The sequence below is a fragment of the Pelophylax lessonae genome (assembly GCF_965119305.1).
Source record: "Pelophylax lessonae genome assembly, chromosome: 2".
Lineage (NCBI taxonomy): Eukaryota > Metazoa > Chordata > Amphibia > Anura > Ranidae > Pelophylax > Pelophylax lessonae.
In genome coordinates this window covers 460,370,723-460,389,947 of record NC_138769.1, presented here as the reverse complement: position 1 = coordinate 460,389,947, position 19,225 = coordinate 460,370,723, and the positions used below count along the sequence as shown (strand labels likewise).

The following is a 19,225-nucleotide window of genomic DNA, read 5'->3' as shown; positions in this document are numbered from 1 at the left end:
TCCGGTGGATCGAAAGATGGAAGCAGAGTCCCGCACCATCTTCTCTCTGATAGGGTCAGCATTTAGACCAGTAATTGTTATTGGTCTAGTATCCCAGACACTTACGGAATGGGCGAGAATGGTACGCCAAGACCTTAGGGGAAAAGATATTCCCCAGGAGACATCTGATTTGATGGAACAGATTATACAAGGGCTACAGTTTATCTGTGACGCAGCCTTGGACACTACTCCCTTATTAGGGCATGCATCTATGTCAGCGGTCATCCTCAGACGTGTGCTGTGGTTAAAATGCTGGTCAGCTGACCTAGGTTCCAAAAAGACCTTGACAAATCTCCCTTTTCAGGGGAATCGTCTATTTGGGGCCAACCTAGATGAAATCATTAAGGATGCCACTGGGGGCAAGAGCACTTTTTTGCCACAGGCTGCTAAAGCTAAGGGACCTCGCAACAAGCGAGGACCTTTCTTTACCGCCCATAAAGGGCGCCCGGCTGGTACAAGCGGGAAAGGCAAGACTCCTCCAGGAGGGTTCAAGAAGGGCTGGTCGGACAAGCAGAGGACCAACCCAGCCAAACCCGAAGCAAAGGAGTACACAGCCTGAAGGTGCGCCCCCACCCGGTTTCAGGGTGGGGGGACGTTTTCACCGGTATTCAGGACATTAGATCGAGCATCAACCACTACTACCGGTGCGATTCTTCCCTTCCAACATTTAAGTACTACAGGAAGCGGTAGTTACCGTTCCCTGAATAGATCTTTTCCTTTACCTTTTCCTAAGATTAGTCCCTATACCTCACAGGAATCGGATCTGGTTGACCAGATAGGCCAAGTAGCCTCTAGTCGGGTGACTTCGGTCCCTGAGGTTCAACCAGAAAAGATCACCCTTCCTGATAACAATCAGGTATCTGATAAATGTGTGGGAACAGAAAACGACCAGACTTTCTCGGATGGTCGGGGCCAGATACCTCTAGGGACGCCTGGTTCAGATTCTATCAGCGCCAGTGGTCCTAGAAATTCTAGGCTGGCCTCCTCAAGCCGGCCTGGCCGACTTGGACATGCTAGTCGCAGACGTTCCGTGGGAACTTCGTCTCAGGGAGTGTCTGTGGTCTCAAGGACCAATTTACCATCATGCTTTACAGTCGCTGGTTTTAATGGCCTGGCCATTGAGACCCAAGTACTGAAGGACAGAGGTTTGTCTACTTCAGTCATTCCTACCCTTATCAAAGCAAGGAAAGCGACTTCCAGCAAGGTCTATTATCACACATGGAAGACTTATATTGCGTGGTGCGAATCTTTAGGATTTCCTCCACGTACCTATTCGGTGACTCGAATATTGGCCTTTTTGCAACAAGGGGTTGAGCAGAAGCTAGCCTTGAGCACCATCAAGGGTCAAGTTTCAGCATTAGCAATCTTCTTTCAGAAGCCTTTAGCTACCAAGTCCTTGGTGCGGAATTTCATCCAGGGGGTGCGGCACCTGGCTCCACCAGTCCGCGCGCCCTTACCGCCCTGGGATCTTAATTTGGTTTTGTCGGTTCTACAGAAACCTCCCTTTGAAAACATCAGGGAGATTCCCTTGCTTACTTTATCCCAGAAGGTGGCCTTCTTGGTGGCTATTACTTCTGCTCGCAGGGTGTCAGAACTGGCTGCATTATCATGCCAGTCCCCATACCTAGTGATTCATAGGGATAAGGTAGTACTTTATCCTAAGCCATCTTTTCTTCCTAAGGTGGTTTCAGATTTTCATCTGAATGAAGATATTGTACTACCTTCCTTGTGTCCTCAGCCCAAGCATCATCGGGAACATGCGTTGCATTCCTTAGATGTGGTTCGGGCAATCAGGGTATACCTGAAAGCTACGGAATCATTCCGTAAGACGGATTCACTTTTTGTGATCACGGATGGCCCCAGAAAGGGTTTGCCTGCATCTGCCGCGACCATTGCCAAATGGATTAGACAGACGGTGGTACAGGCTTATTCTATTAAGGGTCAGAGTCCTCCGTTCCCTGTTAGGGCGCACTCCACTCGAGCGCTCAGTACTTCCTGGGCCTTTCGCCATCAGGCGTCAGTGGTCCAGGTATGTAAGGCGGCCACCTGGTCGTCGGTACATACCTTTACAAAATTCTATAAAATTGATGTGACGGCATCGGCGGATGCCTCATTTGGCCGCAAGGTTTTGCAGGTGGTCTACCTCGAGGGTTTTTTCTGTTTGGAAAAAAAAAAAAATTTTTTCTCTTTTTTTGTTGAGTCTCATCATTAAGGATGAGCATTGTAAACTTCTAGTTGGCACCGGTTGGGCCTTCTAGATTGGGATTTGATTTTCATTTTCCCACCCCTCATTTGTGATACTGCTCTGGGACGTCCCGAAGGTGCTGTATCACCGAGGACTACGTCTGTCAATGAGCGCTAGAGAAAAATGGATTTTTGTAAAATCTTACCGTAAAATCCTTTTCTCTTAGCTCATTGACAGACGTAGTCCCCGCCCCTCTGTTTTTTGAGTTGGGTTGGGTTAAAATCTCTAAAGACTGCTTTTTCACGTAACTGATTTGCTGAGGCAGAGAGAGAGAGGATATACCCTCTGGGACTGCCCCTAGGGTGTGGCCAGAGCTTTTTAATTTCCTGTCTAGTCCTGCTCCTGTGGAGGCAACATAACCCGAAGGTGCTGTATCACCGAGGACTACGTCTGTCAATGAGCTAAGAGAAAAGGATTTTACGGTAAGATTTTACAAAAATCCATTTATGTAATGTGCAAATATTCAAATAGAAACCATAATTACAGATAATAAAAAAAAATATTAGAAGTGCTCGGTCACAAAAAAATGTGATATACAATAGACAATTCTTCAACGTGATAAAGTGCCTTGTGCTTTCTTCAGTTACAAAATCTACTTTAGTGCTTTCTTCAGTTACAAAATCCACTTTAGTGCCACCAATTCACCACGTGTGTGATATAGGTCCCCACTCGCCAAATTGAGTTGACCCTCTTGTTGTGTAACAGAGAGAAGTAAAAAAATCGCTTAGTGGTCTCTCATAGACCGGGGGTGTCAGGCTGCTCTCCAGTGTCCTCTCCCCACAGCAGCTTCGCCAATGGTTCCCTGCATTCCAATTTGACAGGTTTCATCACTACGTAACGTCTTCAGAAGTCGCCTGAGTCGTATGAGTGTTGGTGATCGACTTAGATATTGGGGGGGGGGGGGGGCAGGGGAATTGAAAGAAATTGGGCTATTTTAATTTAAAATTAATATAATTTGTTTCCATAGTTACCGAACATCCCAAATACTAGTATACTTTGGATCTCATTTACAGCGTGTCAGATTTTGTTTTCTCAACCACAAATAAACTTTTTCTTTTCCTGTGTCCAAAGTTTTATAAAGCATGTAGTCACACACTTTACATTTAGGGCCTTGTATGATTTTAGTCAGGCTCAATTGTTTTGTGTATGCATTTTGTTTACTAGTAGGAGAAAATGTCCTTACAGGGTTACATCAGTTGATTTCCCGGTAGTTTTTATTTCTTTCCAGACGCACAAGCCCAGCAGAAGCTGGCACCCTTTCACCTTCTCCTACATACCTTTTATGATGATCTGTGTTACAGCAGAGGGAACCTTGTGAAGCTTGGACCCGTTTTGGTCTGCTACTCTGTAGGACACATTCAAGAAAGAATGATATAATGCAGAATAGTTGTCTGTTTAATCTTCCTTTTCCTCCTCCCTAGTATTGGTTTGTGTTTGAGGAAACGTTTGTGATTATCAAAAATACATCACTATAGATGACTGATTACAATGTTTTGTTATGGGGAAATCTTAAGCTGCTTAAACTTGAGTGGCTTATCCACCATTAAATTATGTGTCCTTTTTACATTCTAGGTGTGCTTCTAGGAATTGCAATTCGAACAGGGAGTCCGCTAAGTCTTAATCTGGCTGAACCGGTATGGAAGCAGCTAGCAGGCATGAATCTGACAATTGCAGACCTCAGTGAGGTAATTCCTTTACATGTCTGTGAGTTATCATTTATCCAGGTAGTGGTATATCTAAAAGTAGTTAGTCGCTCTCCAACTAGACTTATTCTGTATCGATGAACATGTTTTGAAGTATCTAAGAGCAGGATGAGGGGGTTGGGATGTGTCAGGAAGCCTGCATAAGTGTTGATTGATTCCAATGTAGACTTCCTGACAAACAATTGGGTCATACAGCTCTGACAAGATGGCAACTTTCACATCTCCCATCCTGCTCTTGTACAATTGACATTTACAAATTCCACGATGGTTGGAGTAAGTTGACCTGTGGTTTTTAAATATAAATGCTGGGGTTTCTTGCTGACACTCTACAGAACAAGTCCATTTAAATATGATTACCTTCTACTAGATAACTCTATACTAGATAACTCTAATATTAGAAGATAAGCTCTTATTTATACAGTAAAATATTGCTGTGCAGGGGTGGCAACATGAGACCTAATGCAACTGAACCATGTAGGTTTTGCTTAACTCACAATAAAGCACTCTTGTCTCTGTCAGAATTCTCTAATATTGCACAAACCGATTTTATTCAGTAGAAGATACCAATTCTTTTTTTTTTTTTTTTCCAAATTACATTTTTTTTCTAATAACGTTTAGTTGAAAAGAGAACGAAAGAAACAGCAATATGCATGCAGTATGCGTCCTTCAACAGTTTCGTAATAACAGTAGGTTAGAAAGTGAATAATTGACAATCAAAGAGACATAGTTAAAGCATGTGAATATGGGACTACTTCAAATGGTCAACAGGAAAAAATGCATAATGAATAACACGGATCAAACCTGTAAAAGGGTCAGATATACAGTGGTAGAGAAAGTAAGATATCTTGAGTCCCATAATATACTTTAAAGGCGTCTGTATAAAGGCATTGTTATCCAGTGGGGAGGGGTCAGCCCTTCTTATCTGGGGTATATAGGTAAGGGTTTAGTTAACTTGATCCTAATTGAGAAGGGGGAAGCTGATTACTAGGATAAAGCAGAGGAGCAAGAGATAGGAGCAAAGGGAGGGAAGGAAATGAGGAGGAGGAGTAAAGGATGTATGATGTGGGGGGTGGTGTGAAGATTCACCTATTTTTCAGAGAACATGAATGATAACACAAAAACTTTTCTTTCACTCATGGTTAGTGTTTGGCTGAAGCCATTTATTATCAATCAATTGTGTTTACTATTTTTAAATCATGATAACAGAAACTACCTAAATGACCCTGATAAAAAATTTACATAACCTGGTGGTTTTGGCCTGATAACATGCACACAAGTTGACACAAAGGGGTTTGAATGGCTATTAAAGGTAACCATCCTCACCTGTGATCTGTTTTCTTGTAATTAGTGTGTGTGCATTAAAGGGGTAGATTCCATCAGGTATTGGAATTGGTTGGTCGTTCAAAAATGAAGCTAACAGGCTCAGGTAGGGTGCCAATTTTTAAGTGCAGTAGTCTGTTTGCAACCAATCAGATTTTAAGTTATGAAATAAAACCTGCACAAGATGAATTGATGTTATTAGTTTCTACGGTCAAAACCTTTTATCCAGTTTTGTATAGAGTGGGCTTCCATCCCTCCTTCCCCATCAGTGACATAGCTGAGAAAATTTCCATCTCGTCTAATACTCACACATAAAAGCTGCAGAAGAGGTTGATGGTAAGCAACACATTTGAGGATGGACTGATAGATTAGTCCCGTCATTTTCATTGAGGCAATTGCCAATATTTTAAAGTCTTTCTGGCCACATGTACGGGATATTTGGGTGATCAGATCCTGTCATTGGCCCTTTTAGGTGTGTGGTAAGCATAATGCTTAGGGTTATTTGGACATTTAAATGCAAAGTAGAGAACTGAAAAAAAGCAGTTCATTCATGATTTATTTGGATTAATGGTCCTTTACTTGAATACTGTAAGAGTCCATTCACATTAGCGCGACTTGTCAGGCGACTTGTCAGCCTGACAAGTTGCGCTATGTCGCGGTCCATTGATTAGTACAGGACCCGTTCTAATAGGAGCGACACAAGTCGCTCCGACTTAGAAAAAGGGTCCTGTACTACTTTGGGGCGACCTCGGAGCGACTTGCATAGGCTTCCATTATGTGAAGTCTCTGCAAGTCGCGCCGCACAGCGGTGCACGCGACTTCACAGGTCGTCCCCCCAAAGTCGTGTCGCACTAGTCTGAATGGGCTCTAAAGAGGATCATATTGACATTCAATTAGATACAGTTCACAATATCTGAACACCTTTAAAGGTTAACAGCAATACTAGTGAACTTTGTTTTTAATCCCTGAGTTTTTATATACGTGTTTTTCTAAATGATGTTCCCATGTTTTAAGGTGGATAAGGACTTTATACCTGGACTTATGTACATAAGGGACAATGAGGCCACCTCTGAGGAGTTCGAGGCTATGATTCTTCCCTTTACAGTGCCAAATGCAAGTGGTCAAGATATCCAACTGAGCTCCAAGCACACACACATTACACTTGACAATCGAGCAGAATATGTAAGGCTTGCAATCAGCTACAGGTACGTATCTTACAATATTCATAATTAACAAACATTGGTAAATGATAGACTGTTGCATTATATGTTAAAAATAGTACAAAGATGGATCTCTCATCTTTAAACTGTACACTGTCTATCACATTCTGCCAATATGAAGAGGTCTAGTGTATGATGTGAACACCAAAAGAGCAGGAATTGGAGAGTCCAAAATGTAATTATAATACCAGTTCATCAGAGTGCAGTCTCCCAGAAAAGTTCAATAGTCATGGAGGAATAGACATTTAGGTAACCAAACAAAAAATGGCTCCTTCATCCTGCTTAAGAATACAGTCTATGTTGTACTTGCAAGGAACAGAACATGTAGGAGTTCCATAGAAGGTGATGAGTACTTGTGGCTGTACACCAAGATTCTTGACCTTAATGGAACTAGACTTTTATATGCACTCTTTTCAGCAACAGCATTACCTTCTTAAGACCATAATCGCAAATCCATTCCCTCAGAAATGCTAGATTTTTTATTTTAGCACAAAAGGTTGTGAAAAGTCTTCATAATTATTTCATGCTCCAGCGATCTACTGAACTGCAATTACAGGACCATTTATCTCTTTTGCATGCAAATGTTTTGATTTTTTTTTTTACAGTTCTAGGTGCAACACATGAAAGACATAGCTCTGTGTATAAGGGCTTGGGAACAAATGGGACTAATGTAAAGCACATTATTGTCTTCTTAAACAAAGTGTTCACTCACCGCCTTTTCTATCATTTAATAAAAAAAATAAGTGATTTCATTTATTTTGGACTTCTCTCTGAAATGAAAACTTGTCAGTGAGGTCTGTGAAATTAAATTGATAATTTAGTATGTCTCTTTTGATTGAGATATACACACACACACATATATGTGTATGTATGTGTGTGTAGCACCCTCCTAGTCATGTGCTAGATAGGTAGCATAGTTTTGATTCTGGCTTCTTATCAGCAGAATTGCAGGTTAAAGGAATATGCTTTCTGCTTATCAGGGATTAGGATTTACAGTTAGGCCTGTTGCATGTGTCCAGGTGTGATTCATTTGGTTTGAGGGAGTGTCCCCACTGTATCCAGTAGGGGAGCCTGTTGGACAGTGGAGGAAACCCAGCTAGTGACACACAGGCTTTTATGACAATCCCAGTGGGTTGGCACAAAGTAGTGCATCCTAGGATATGTTATAAAAGCCACGGACACGTGACAGGGTGTCTTTGGGTGGGAAGCCAGGTCCCAGGAGGAGGGTGTCGACCGTCTCTCCTCCTGTTGCTGAGGAAGGTGGTCACAGGCGGTTGCCCTTGTGGACCAGAAGTGTGGTGCTGAGCCAAGAGGTCCTGTGGTTACTGACAGTGGAGCAAGTGGCAGAGCGACCTGAGGAAAAACAGCGTCAATGAGTACCAGGGAGCTTGCCAGGGGTCTGCCCACGACAGGGACCACTCCAGTAGGGTGTCAGTGGACAGAAGGTCAGCACACACACACACACACACACACAGTCAGTGAGAAAGGGGGTTCCAAGTTAGACCCTGAAGAGTAATTTGAGTGCAAGTCCATATTCTTTATCCTCACTTCAGTGGCAAGGTGAAGCATTCAGCAGTCAGTTGTCCTCACTAATTGTGCATAGTTCCCTTCTCCCATCCAAGTTCTAAAATAAAATACAAAAAAAAACACATCCCCTGGACTGTTCATTGTCTGAGCCTAGAACTGTTAATGCCGTGTATCTGCTATCAGTTGCTAATGGTGACCCAGGGGACCCAAGAAAGTGCCAGTCTCAGCAGCTCCCTAGGGGGCAGTGCTACATATGTATGTATATGTGTGTGAATGAACATTTGCCTGTCAAATGTTTTCCTGTCTATGGAAATACACAAAGTGCTAAACCTTTGGGTTATAGTGCTGCCTACAAGAGGATTGGACACACATCAGCTTTTTGCTAGTGTTCTTGACGGATGGACAGCTTTATCTCTCTACTGACTGTAAAGACTAACCTATTTTTTTGGCAAGCCCCTTTTTCTATAGATTTTATCTTTTAATTGATACTTTTCTTTAAACTGCTGCTGGAGGTTCCCTTTCTAATCGGCAGCTTTTTGGGGAGGTCATCCTCAGCCTGGATTTTGCAGTGCTTCACCCTGCCCCTGCAGAACTGTATGTTGGAGGGATAGCCTAAAAGTGACTGTGAGGCACTACCAACACTTGGTTCTGGTAAACATTAGTTGCAGCGCCATTTCCAGGTCCAGAGCTGCCTGCATTGCCTCAGAGTTTTCCCTGTCTCTGAAGACTCACTTGGTGTATAGGCTTAAGATTAAGCTGAACATTGGGAGCTACTTAGCGGTTTTTACTTCCAAAGAGGGAAGGGACTCTGTGGGACTGAACAATGTTGTCCTCTGCTCAGTGGAGTATCTTGCACATCCTCTGTAATCCCTTTTCTGTCATACTGCATCCAGAAAAAATATCCCTGCTGCTACTGCTTGCAAAGAGCCATGTGGAACTCTGATCTTGGTCCGTTCCTGCTACACACTTACAGTGACTTTGGTCCCCTTTAGCCATCTAACCTTCGCCTGCTACCAGCTGTCCAGGTTTCCTGAATTCTTAAGGCCTTGCCTCTTACCCTTAAAGAGGTTGTAAACTCCCCATTTACACTTCAGCTCATTCTAAACTGCCTATAGAAAGCAATAGTTTGGTGCCTGTAAAAGATTGCTTACTTGTATAATCTTCCTGTAATTCCTCCTGTAAAAGTTGATGACATCATCGGAGCATGCCCAGTTTGTCATTCATTCACGGCACAGTTTGTGTGCTGTTTCATTAACATAACAATGCCTGCTCTCCCTGTATGTGTGAAAAAACGGTACGCTATGAAGCTTCCTGCTTCCTTCTCTCACAGGGGGAGTGAACAAGAGAGGTCACACAAGGGGAGGGGGAGGGAAAAACGGCACACAGAGACACAGAAACACAGAGAGTCTGCATTACACTGAGAGATTTCAGCCAAAGAATGCAGTAAGGGCGGAAATGACATCTGCAGGGGGAGCAGAAAGGAGGAGGTGACATGGCGCAGCCCAGAGCAGGAAGAAGGAAAAAATTGAACTTAAAAAAAAAAAAAGGTATTTTAAGAAGGTTCTGATTTAAATATTTTATGTGTAATGTATTAATATTGTAAGTCCTTTTAATATATTCTAAAAGATTGATTTTTATAGCTAAGTTTACTTCCTCTTTAACCTATATGTTGCTTTACTGCACCACTGCTGCAACATGTCTAGTACATTGAACTGTGACCCCAGTGCCTAGAATCAGACGTCCCTCCAGCTCACTTTCTTTACTAATTTTCTGGGGCTGCTTGCAGCGCACCTACTGATGGTGTTGATGTCTGCAGTCGTCTGCGATTACTCCTATATTTAAAATGGACTGTTTCAGCTCTTATTAGCACTTTACCTGCAGAAGATTTACCCCCTTTCATGACCAGGCCATTTTTTTGTGATGCAACACTTTGTTACTTTAACTGACAATTGCGCGGTCATGCAACGCTGTACCCAGTTAAAATTTACATTCCCCCCACACAAGTAGAGCTTTCTTTTGGTGGTATTTAATCAGCTCTGCGTTTTTATTTTTTTACGCTATAAACATAAAAAGACCGACAATTGTGAGTGTAAAAAAAAAACTATATTTTTACATTTTGCTATAAAACCTATTCAATAAAGAAAAAAAAAAATGAAAAATAATTTCTTCATAAATGTAGGCCAATATGTATTCTGCTACATATTTTTGGCAAAAAAAAAAAAAAAAAATCTCAATAAGCGTATGTTGATTGGTTTGCACAAGTTATAGTGGTGTCTACAAACTATGGGATATTTTTTATTTTTACTAATAATGGCGGCGATCAGCGACTTGTAGTGGGACTGCGATATTGTGGCGGACATTCTGACACTAACTGACCTTTTGACACTTTTTGGGGGACCAATGACACTAATGCAGTGTTCAGTGCTAAATATATGCACTGTCACTGTACTAATGACACTGGCTAGGAAGGGGTAAACATCAGGGTCGATCAAGGGTTAACTGTGTGCCTAACCAGTGTTTTACTATACTGTTTCAGGGACTTTACTAGGATCTAAGGCTTCTAAGGCCACAAAGGCTTTCCCTTTTACACCAATTTTTTCAACTTTTTCTCTATTTAGACAGTAAACCTTCAGTCTCACTTCTTGCATGTGTCTCATGTCTTTAAGAATACTTAAGACACCTTGGCTGAAGTTCAAGACTGCAGAACCTTTGTGCAAGAAGCGTTTGACCTCCATGGCCTTTGGGGGATGTCTCCTCGGACCAGCTCATGATGACATTATTAGGGATGCTGCTGGTGGCAAGAGAGCCCATCTTTCCGAACGTAAAGCCTGGTACACATGTACCTAAATTCCTTTTGGTATGTGCGTACCACTATCTGCTCAACAGAAGCCTGGTCTATTTACCCCCCTCTGTGGAACAGGGGTGTCCCACTGTGAGAATACAATAGCACTCATCGTTTGTATGGATGTGAGGTTCTGTCCATTTTTATTCCTGTTTAACCTGGTGGCAGAGGGAAGAAAAAACTGTAAATGTATACCCAGCTTTAGAAGCCTATGGAGCAGACTGTTCCTGAACCCTCCTGTCTTATCATGGCATCTCCATTGTGGGATACTAAAGCTGGCCATACACTAAGTGGTTTTTGTTCTGGTTCAGGCCTGGTTACCAAATTCGCTCAGTAGTTTGTCCTGGCAGTCCTTTCCTGACAGACATCCCTCCATTGAAAAAAATGTAACCAGCCAGGAATTTGTAGACCAAACCATGCCTGTATCCAGTCAGATACAGCCATTGTTTAGGTATTTTAATCAGCTGTCAAAATACAATTGCCATAGCAGGAAAGCCGTCCATCCGCACTGTTAGCATGCATGGAGGAATCAGTTAGATTTTTCCATTCAGCCTGGACAGAAAAAAAAAAAAATCAATGTGTATGGCAAGATCTCCTGCGTAGGGAACAGTCAGTGTCAAACAAAATGCATTCCTAATTGCATTACAGGTTTAGGTGGATACTAAACCATCAGAAATAATCTTTGGAACCTATCTCTTTGCATACCTGGTCCTGAACACGTCTCAAGCAAATGTCTTAATTACCCAGGAGAAACTTTAGATTCTCTGGTCTCATGTTAAAACTCCTCATTCCAGAAGCTGCCCGACTCTCTGCTTTTTCATGAGTCTTGTTTAACTGGACTATTTCATTTTTTATAAATTGAAATCTTTTAGTGCATTCCCATCAGGGTCTTCTGTTTATGATGCTGGGTGGTTAGATCATTTTCTTTTTTAACTTCTCATGTAGGAGTGCCATCAGCATCCCAGTAGGCATTTTTCCACATTAGGCATTATGACTTGAAAGAGCAGCGGTGCCCAGTCCTAGTGTAAATCAAAGGCTTTTCAGATGAGCCCTTTTTATTAAATGTTTTAAGGGCAAACTCGGTTAATCCTTTCCTTCTAGTGTTCTTAAAATTTTTTCAGTGGGTTTCTCTTCATTTGCTGCCAATACTGTCTGCATCTCTTACCATCTCTTGCTTTTTATCAGACTGCTACACAAACTGGTGTTGGCAAGTGACATTGGGATAAAAGAGGCTATGCATTGGTCCTGTGTAGCGCTTGAGAGCAGATACATTTTAATAGCACTGTCACTGGATGGAGACAAAAGTACATAATCACAGTAGAAGCATAGAGTGATTGGTACTTTGTGTATTGCCTCAAGGCATTTTCATTATAGTGTAGATTTGTGCATCTGTACAGCATAATATGGGCCATACTGCATCAACACTTTTGTATTATTTAATCAAGCAGTACACAAAATGGATTATGTTGGTTACTGCATTCAGAATGCATCTGACTACAAAAAAAAACTAAATTCTAATTGGTTGCTATGGTTTTCCTTTGTCACATTGATAAACCCCTATAAAAGCAAATATATTTAGCCTTCCCTAGTTTGCTCAGCCTTTGTCATTGGTTATATATTTCATTTACTGGAAATACATTTGTATTTTGCTTTAAAATTAGTTTGGTAAACCTAATATTGCACATTTTTCTATTTCAGGTTGCATGAGTTTGATGAACAGGTTGCAGCAGTCCGTGAAGGGATGGCACGTGTTGTTCCTGTGCCTCTTCTTTCTCTTTTTACGGGTTATGAACTTGAAACAATGGTATGCATGTTTCTCCTCATTGTATCATGGCTATAGTAATTATTAAGTTTGTAATTTGAAAACGACACTTTTTTGCCTATCCCAAGCCAAAGCTAGAGTGCCTCTGGTTGTTTAGCATAAATCATATAAACAATATAAAAGTATTCCATGTAATTGTATCTGCATGACATGTTCAAGCTTAAAAGAGATGTAAAGGATTCAGTTTTTCCCCTTTTTATACGTACCTAGGTGGATGTAGCATTGTTCCGATGCCGCATCTGTTCCCTGGCACTTCTACACTGAGAACCGAGCAATCAAACACCGCCGATCACTCGGTTTTCGGTCAGTCGCAGCTCTCTGCTCTGCTCCCTCCTCGCTTATTGGAGCTACTGGGCTGTGGAGAGGCTGAGAGGCTGAGCTTGGTGTCGGTCCATGTACCTGGTTGATCCCGACTCTGTGATCGTGATGATGCCTGGACCGACTTCTGTGACGTCAGCAGAGAGTGGACTTCAGCCCACTCTCTGCTGAAAACAGGTCACAGGAGTGCAGAACAAACTGTACTCCTGTGATCCATAGGAGATGTGCAGCCAAAATGGGCTTTGAAACAAAGTGAAACGAAATTTATTGGATATTTCAAACTTTTTTAACGAATAAAAAACTGAAAAATTGGGCGTGCAAAATTATTCAGCCCCCTTAAGTTAATACTTTGTAGCGCCACTTTTGCTGCTATTTCAGCTGTAAGTCGCTTGGGGTATGTCTCTTTCAGTTTTGCACATCGAGAGACTGAAATTTTTGCCCATTCCTCCTTGCAAAACAGCTCGAGCTCAGTGAGGTTGGATGGAGAGCATTTGTGAACAGCAGTTTTCAGTTCTTTCCACAGATTCTAGATTGGATTCAGGTCTGGACTTTGACTTGGCCATTCTAACACCTGGATATGTTTATTTGTGAACCATTCCATTGTAGATTTTGCTTTATGTTTTGGATCATTGTCTTGTTGGAAGACAAATCTCTGTCCCAGTCTCAGGTCTTTTGCAGACTCCATCAGGTTTTCTTCCAGAATGGTCCTGTATTTGGCTCCATCCATCTTCCCATCAATTTTAACCATCTTCCCTGTCCCTGCTGAAGAAAAGCAGGCCCAAACCATGATGCTGCCACCACCGTGTTTGACAGTGGGGATGGTGTGTTCAGGGTGATTAGCTGTATTGCTTTTACGCCAAACATAACGTTTTGCATTGTTGCCAAAAAGTTTGATTTTGGTTTCATCTGACCAGAGCACTTTCTTCCACATGTTTGGTGTGTCTCCCAGGTGGCTTGTGGCAAACTGTAAATTATACTTTTTATGGATATCTTTAAGAAATGGCTTTCTTCTTGCCACTCTTCCATAAAGGACAGATTTGTGCAGTATACGACTGATTGTTGTCCTATGGACAGAGTCTCCCACCTCAGCTGTAGATCTCTGCTGTTCATCCAGAGTGATCATGGGCCTCTTGGCTGCATCTCTGATCAGTCTTCTCCTTGTATGAGCTGAAAGTTTAGAGGGACGGCCAGGTCTTCATAGATTTTGCAGTGGTCTGATACTCCCATTTCAATATTATCGCTTGCACAGTGCTCCTTGGGATGTTTAAAGCTTGGGAAATCTTTTTGTGTCCAAATCCGGCTTTAAACTTCCCCACAACAGTATCTCGGACCTGCCTGGTGTGTTTCTTGTTCTTCATGATGCTCTTTGCGCTTTAAACTGACCTCTGAAACTATCACAGTGCAGGTGCATTTATACGGAGACTTGATTACACACAGGTGGATTCTATTTATCTTCATTAGTCATTTAGGTCAACATTGGATCATTCAGAGATCCTCACTGAACTTCTGGAGAGAGTTTGCTGCACTGAAAGTAAAGGGGCTGAATAATCTTGCACGCCCAATTTTTCAGTTTTTTATTTGTTAAAAAAGTTTGAAATATCCAATAAATTTCGTTCCACTTCATGATTGTGTCCCACTTGTTGATTCTTCACAAAAAATTACAGTTTTATATCTTTGTTTGAAGCCTGAAATGTGGCAAAAGGTCAAAAAGTTCAAGGGGGTGAATACTTTCGCAAGGCACTGTACATCCCGGTTTAATAATGTACCTCTAATGAAGCGTATCCCATTTTCTGCTGGCTGCTGGTTAGTGTGAGTGTAATAATCTTCCCCTGAGTGATACCAGATACTCCCTACAGCTGCAATCTTATAGTGCTGAGAGGCTGTGACTGCGAAGGATTGCACCACTCTCCCTCCCTTTTTTATATCTTCTTTGCCACTCACGGTATTATTTTCACAGAATGCGTGAAATGAAGACGAGCGCTCTTGTCATTCATCTACCCTTTCTCAATTTACAGAATGCATTGTGCTCTGAGAAAATAATACTAGGAGTTTTGTGAATGGTCGAGGGGACAGGACAGGGGGGTTAGTGGGGGTCGTCATTCTTTGGAGCATCTTATTACTGCAGTGCTGGAAGATGACAGTTGTGGCGTACATTTGGCATCACTAAGGGCAGGATTATTACACTAACTAGCCGTAACTAGCCGAGCATGGCCTATGCTTCTTCAGAGGTGCATTGTTAATTGGTGCTGTATGTCCAAAAATATGTTTACTAGACTTCTGCTTTATGCCATTCAAATTAGACATTAATGATGTGATATTGCTGATAGCTGGCCAAACCTCTATGGCTAATTTGTTGTCCACATAGTGGATAGAAGGATAAAATAAGGGTCTGCCCTTCTAATAAAGATTATGGGGATATTTTGAATAACAGAGTTGTTCATTACCCTTTAACGTAACCGATCTGTAAGACTTGTGCATTTAAAAGTCTCTAAACACTGAGACTGGTAAGTGGACATATTGGTGAATTGTTAGATTGGGCTCTGTCAGTGGTATGAAAGCCATAAAAAATTTTAAAAAGTTTTGCCCAGCTTCAGCGACTGAGGTTTCGGCTAGCTGTAGCAGTGCATAGCGCCTTAACTGAAAGCTGTCAGACTGTATAAATAGAATGTTAATGTGAGAATATGCTTACATAGGGCGGTAATAGTATTATAACCTGAATATGTTGCCAAATATCCACAACCATCTTCTAATCAAATTACCATTATGTGCTGAAATTATCAATAGGAAACTCGTGCAAAGCAAGTTAGTTGTCAGGCTGCAAAATGCATTTGATACATTTGTAGCCTGCACTTTTGTGGGCAACTAATCTTCGGCAATATCAAAAAAAAGTCTTGTGCTTTACAGTTCCGTGCTTTGCATGCCCCGTCCTAAACATTTCTATGTGTTGCTGTAGTTTGCAGTCTTTATAGAAGGAAAATAAATTGAAATCTTTCCCTTGTTTCTTTAGGTGTGTGGCAGTCCGGATATTCCTCTCCACCTTCTGAAATCGGTAGCCACATACAAAGGGATTGAGCCCACTGCCTCTCTCATTCAGTGGTTTTGGGAGGTAATGGAGTCCTTTTCTAATACCGAGCGCTCCCTGTTTCTTCGCTTTGTGTGGGGTAGGACAAGGCTGCCAAGGACGATAGCTGACTTTAGAGGTCGAGACTTTGTCATTCAGGTAAGGCTGAATTTGTTTTTGCCTCTTGCACGTTACCATTCTATTGCCATTCTTATTTCTTACTGTAAGTCTGTGCGGAAAGAAATTATTTTGAGCAAACTGTGACTATAATCATACATCAGCCTGTTAAAACTCTTCAAACCATAAACTATTCTATAACCTACTACTAATAAAGATTTATTTTTTTAGTTTGATTCCTAAATTGACTGTCAAGTACTTACACAATTTAACATATTCTTAACAAATATTTATTGCCCTATAAAGCAAGATTTTAGTAACCTCTGTAGCTGCAGGCACTGTAGAGTAATTAATGCTCAGTTAACAAAAGAAGCAGTCAAGTTTAAGACCACTCTCTGGGTGACTATATATCCCTATGCTCCCACCTCCCAGAGCACATGCCATATGCTTACATTGGAAATTCGATAAATGGAAGGCCGTGCAGTCGTTGCAGGACGGGAAGAGCAGAGTGAGCTGAGGTGCTGCAGGAAATTGAAAGTTCTCAGCTTCTGCTGAGCAAGTTGACAAACTATTGTGCCCCAGTGCCTGTAGCTACATAAGTCAGTGATGGCTCATTTAAAAACGCATATTGCTTATTATGAATATGTGAATACTTGAATAAAGTGATTTTGTAAAGCTCAGCCTTTTAATGTTTAAAATTAATAAACATGTCTTACCTGCTTTGTGCAATGGTTTTGCACAGAGCAGCCCCAATCCTCCTCTTCTTGGGTCCCTTGCTGGTGCTAGTGGCTCCCCCCGCCAAGTGCCCCCATATGAAGCCTCTTCCTATAGGGTCACTCTTTTCTCTTCCTATAGGGTCACTGGTACGGGCTCCCTCCCAAGCCAGCCTTCTAGCATTGATTTAGACATGCACCAGTCTCTGCTCACAGGTTTTAACTGACAGCAGCAGGAGCCAATGGCTTCCACTGCTCTCAGCCAAGCCTGTGAGACAGGAGAAGGGGGAAGAGCAGCTTCAGACTTGCCCAGTGCTGGATACAGATCGAGTTCAGGTATGTATTTAGAGAGGGGGGTGATGGGTTATGGGATGTGCTACCATTAAAAGGTTGTTTACCTTAATGCATAGAATGCATTGAGGTAAAAAAAAAAAAAAAAAACTTTTACCATTTACAACCACTTTACAGTGATCTTATCGCAATGCAATTAACAGCACTGCAATGTTTGTGAATTGAGCATATGTGCTGAATTCACTTAGTGAAAAGTGTACAAATAGTAATTTTAGGTTTTTCCTTGTTTTGACAGGTTTTAGACAAGTACAATCCTCCAGATCATTTCCTTCCAGAATCCTACACATGCTTCTTTCTGCTGAAGCTTCCTAGATATTCCTGCAAGCAGGTCCTTGAGGAGAAGCTAAAATATGCTATTCACTTCTGCAAATCCATAGACACGGATGACTATGCACGGATTGCACTAACTGGCGAACCAGCTGCAGATGACAGCAGTGATGACTCTGATAATGAAGATGCCGATTCGTTTGCTTCTGACTCCACACAGGACTACCTAACAGGTCACTAAGGGAGTGTAGCCAAAAAAACTGCCTCTCCTAATGCACTGAAGATTAAGGGAACCAGAAAGCCCAAAGCTTAGCAGTAGATCTTATGAAATTATGAAGAGACTTATCTGAACTTTTACATTGTGAGTAGGTGCCTATTCCTAATTACACTGCACTTCTATTGTGTTTTATTAAACGTGTTGTAAATGTTTATTACAAAAAATAGTGCAGTGTCAAACATATGGGGCCGCATGGCCTTTTACACGTGTGTGCAATAGATTTTTTTTTTAATTTTTATTTAGAGTTGTGTTCCTGTGTACGTTTTTGATGGTTGTGGAGAACATGAAAGTATTAATCATTTTCATTTCCCTCTCCTTGCAACCTGCTTATTAAAATGTTTTCAGGAGCGACTAATCAGTATTCCATAGCGTTACATGTAAATTAGACAAAAGAGGGATGTCCCTGCCTTTCCTAACACTAGTTCTCTTTGTATATTAAAACTCGCACATTATGCATTCAGTGGACTCTTGCAACAGTCAGTACGTTTCATGAAAAGTGTGTGTATATAACTGAATAGTGCCACTTCATATGCAAACTGTCTCCCTCTGAATAAAATATGTCACAACTATTGTGCTTTTTGGTGATGTCTGAAATGATTATTTTGGTTGTTTGATAAAACATAGGAATTACTTCTATTTTTGCATACTTTTTTTTTTTTTTTTTACGCGTGATCCACATATAGTCACCTACAGAGTACAGATGGCTATCGTTGGGTTAAATTATAGCTAATGCTGGCCATACACAGCTCAAATTTTGGCCTATTCCTGATTGATTTGCTGATATTTGAGCCATGGGCAACCTTGTCGGCACCACCAGGGTCCACAAACTTTATTTGAAAATCGAAGGAGCTGGGCAGAAAATTCTTGGCTAAACTATGGTTACAGCTAATCAAGTGCAGTCATTATGCAGTCATTATTCCAGGTTTTCTGACAGCCACAGGAACAGCGTCTGTCAGAATATAATAAATGGCAGGGGAGGCGACTCCATCCTTATTGTTGAGCATGGATGGGGGAATATTTATTTCTCTCATTCAATCTGCCTGAAAACTTTTAAGATGTGTGGCAGGCCTAAGCTTGGTATGCTAATGCTCAAAAGCAACCCCCTTTGTGGTTTAGCTGCCTTTCCCAAGATCCTTATTAACCACTTAAGGACCTGGCCTATTTCTGACACTTGTTGTTTACAAGTTAAAATCAGTATTTTTTTTACTAGAAAATGATTTAGAACCCCCAAACATTATATATATATATATATATATATATATATATATATATATATATATATATTTTTAGCATTGACCCTAGAGAATAAAATGGAGACCGTTGCAATGCTTTTCACAACGTATTTGTGCAGCGGTCTTGCAAATGCAATTTTTTTTAGAAAATATACACCTTTTTGAATTAAA

General features: G+C 41.4%; 1 protein-coding gene across 1 annotated transcript in view; it reads left to right on the top strand.

Moving 5' to 3' along the window:
• Positions 1-18,396, top strand: part of HERC2 (HECT and RLD domain containing E3 ubiquitin protein ligase 2) — a 308,748-nt gene extending 290,352 nt beyond the window's left edge. The window contains exons 88-92 of the mRNA XM_082245322.1: positions 3,857-3,969; positions 6,322-6,512; positions 12,595-12,700; positions 16,044-16,256; positions 17,514-18,396. Of these exons, the coding sequence (XP_082101448.1) occupies positions 3,857-3,969; positions 6,322-6,512; positions 12,595-12,700; positions 16,044-16,256; positions 17,514-17,786 (896 nt within the window). The 3' untranslated portion in view covers positions 17,787-18,396. The remainder of the gene's footprint in view (positions 1-3,856; positions 3,970-6,321; positions 6,513-12,594; positions 12,701-16,043; positions 16,257-17,513) is intronic.
• Positions 18,397-19,225: the final 829 nt, after the last annotated feature.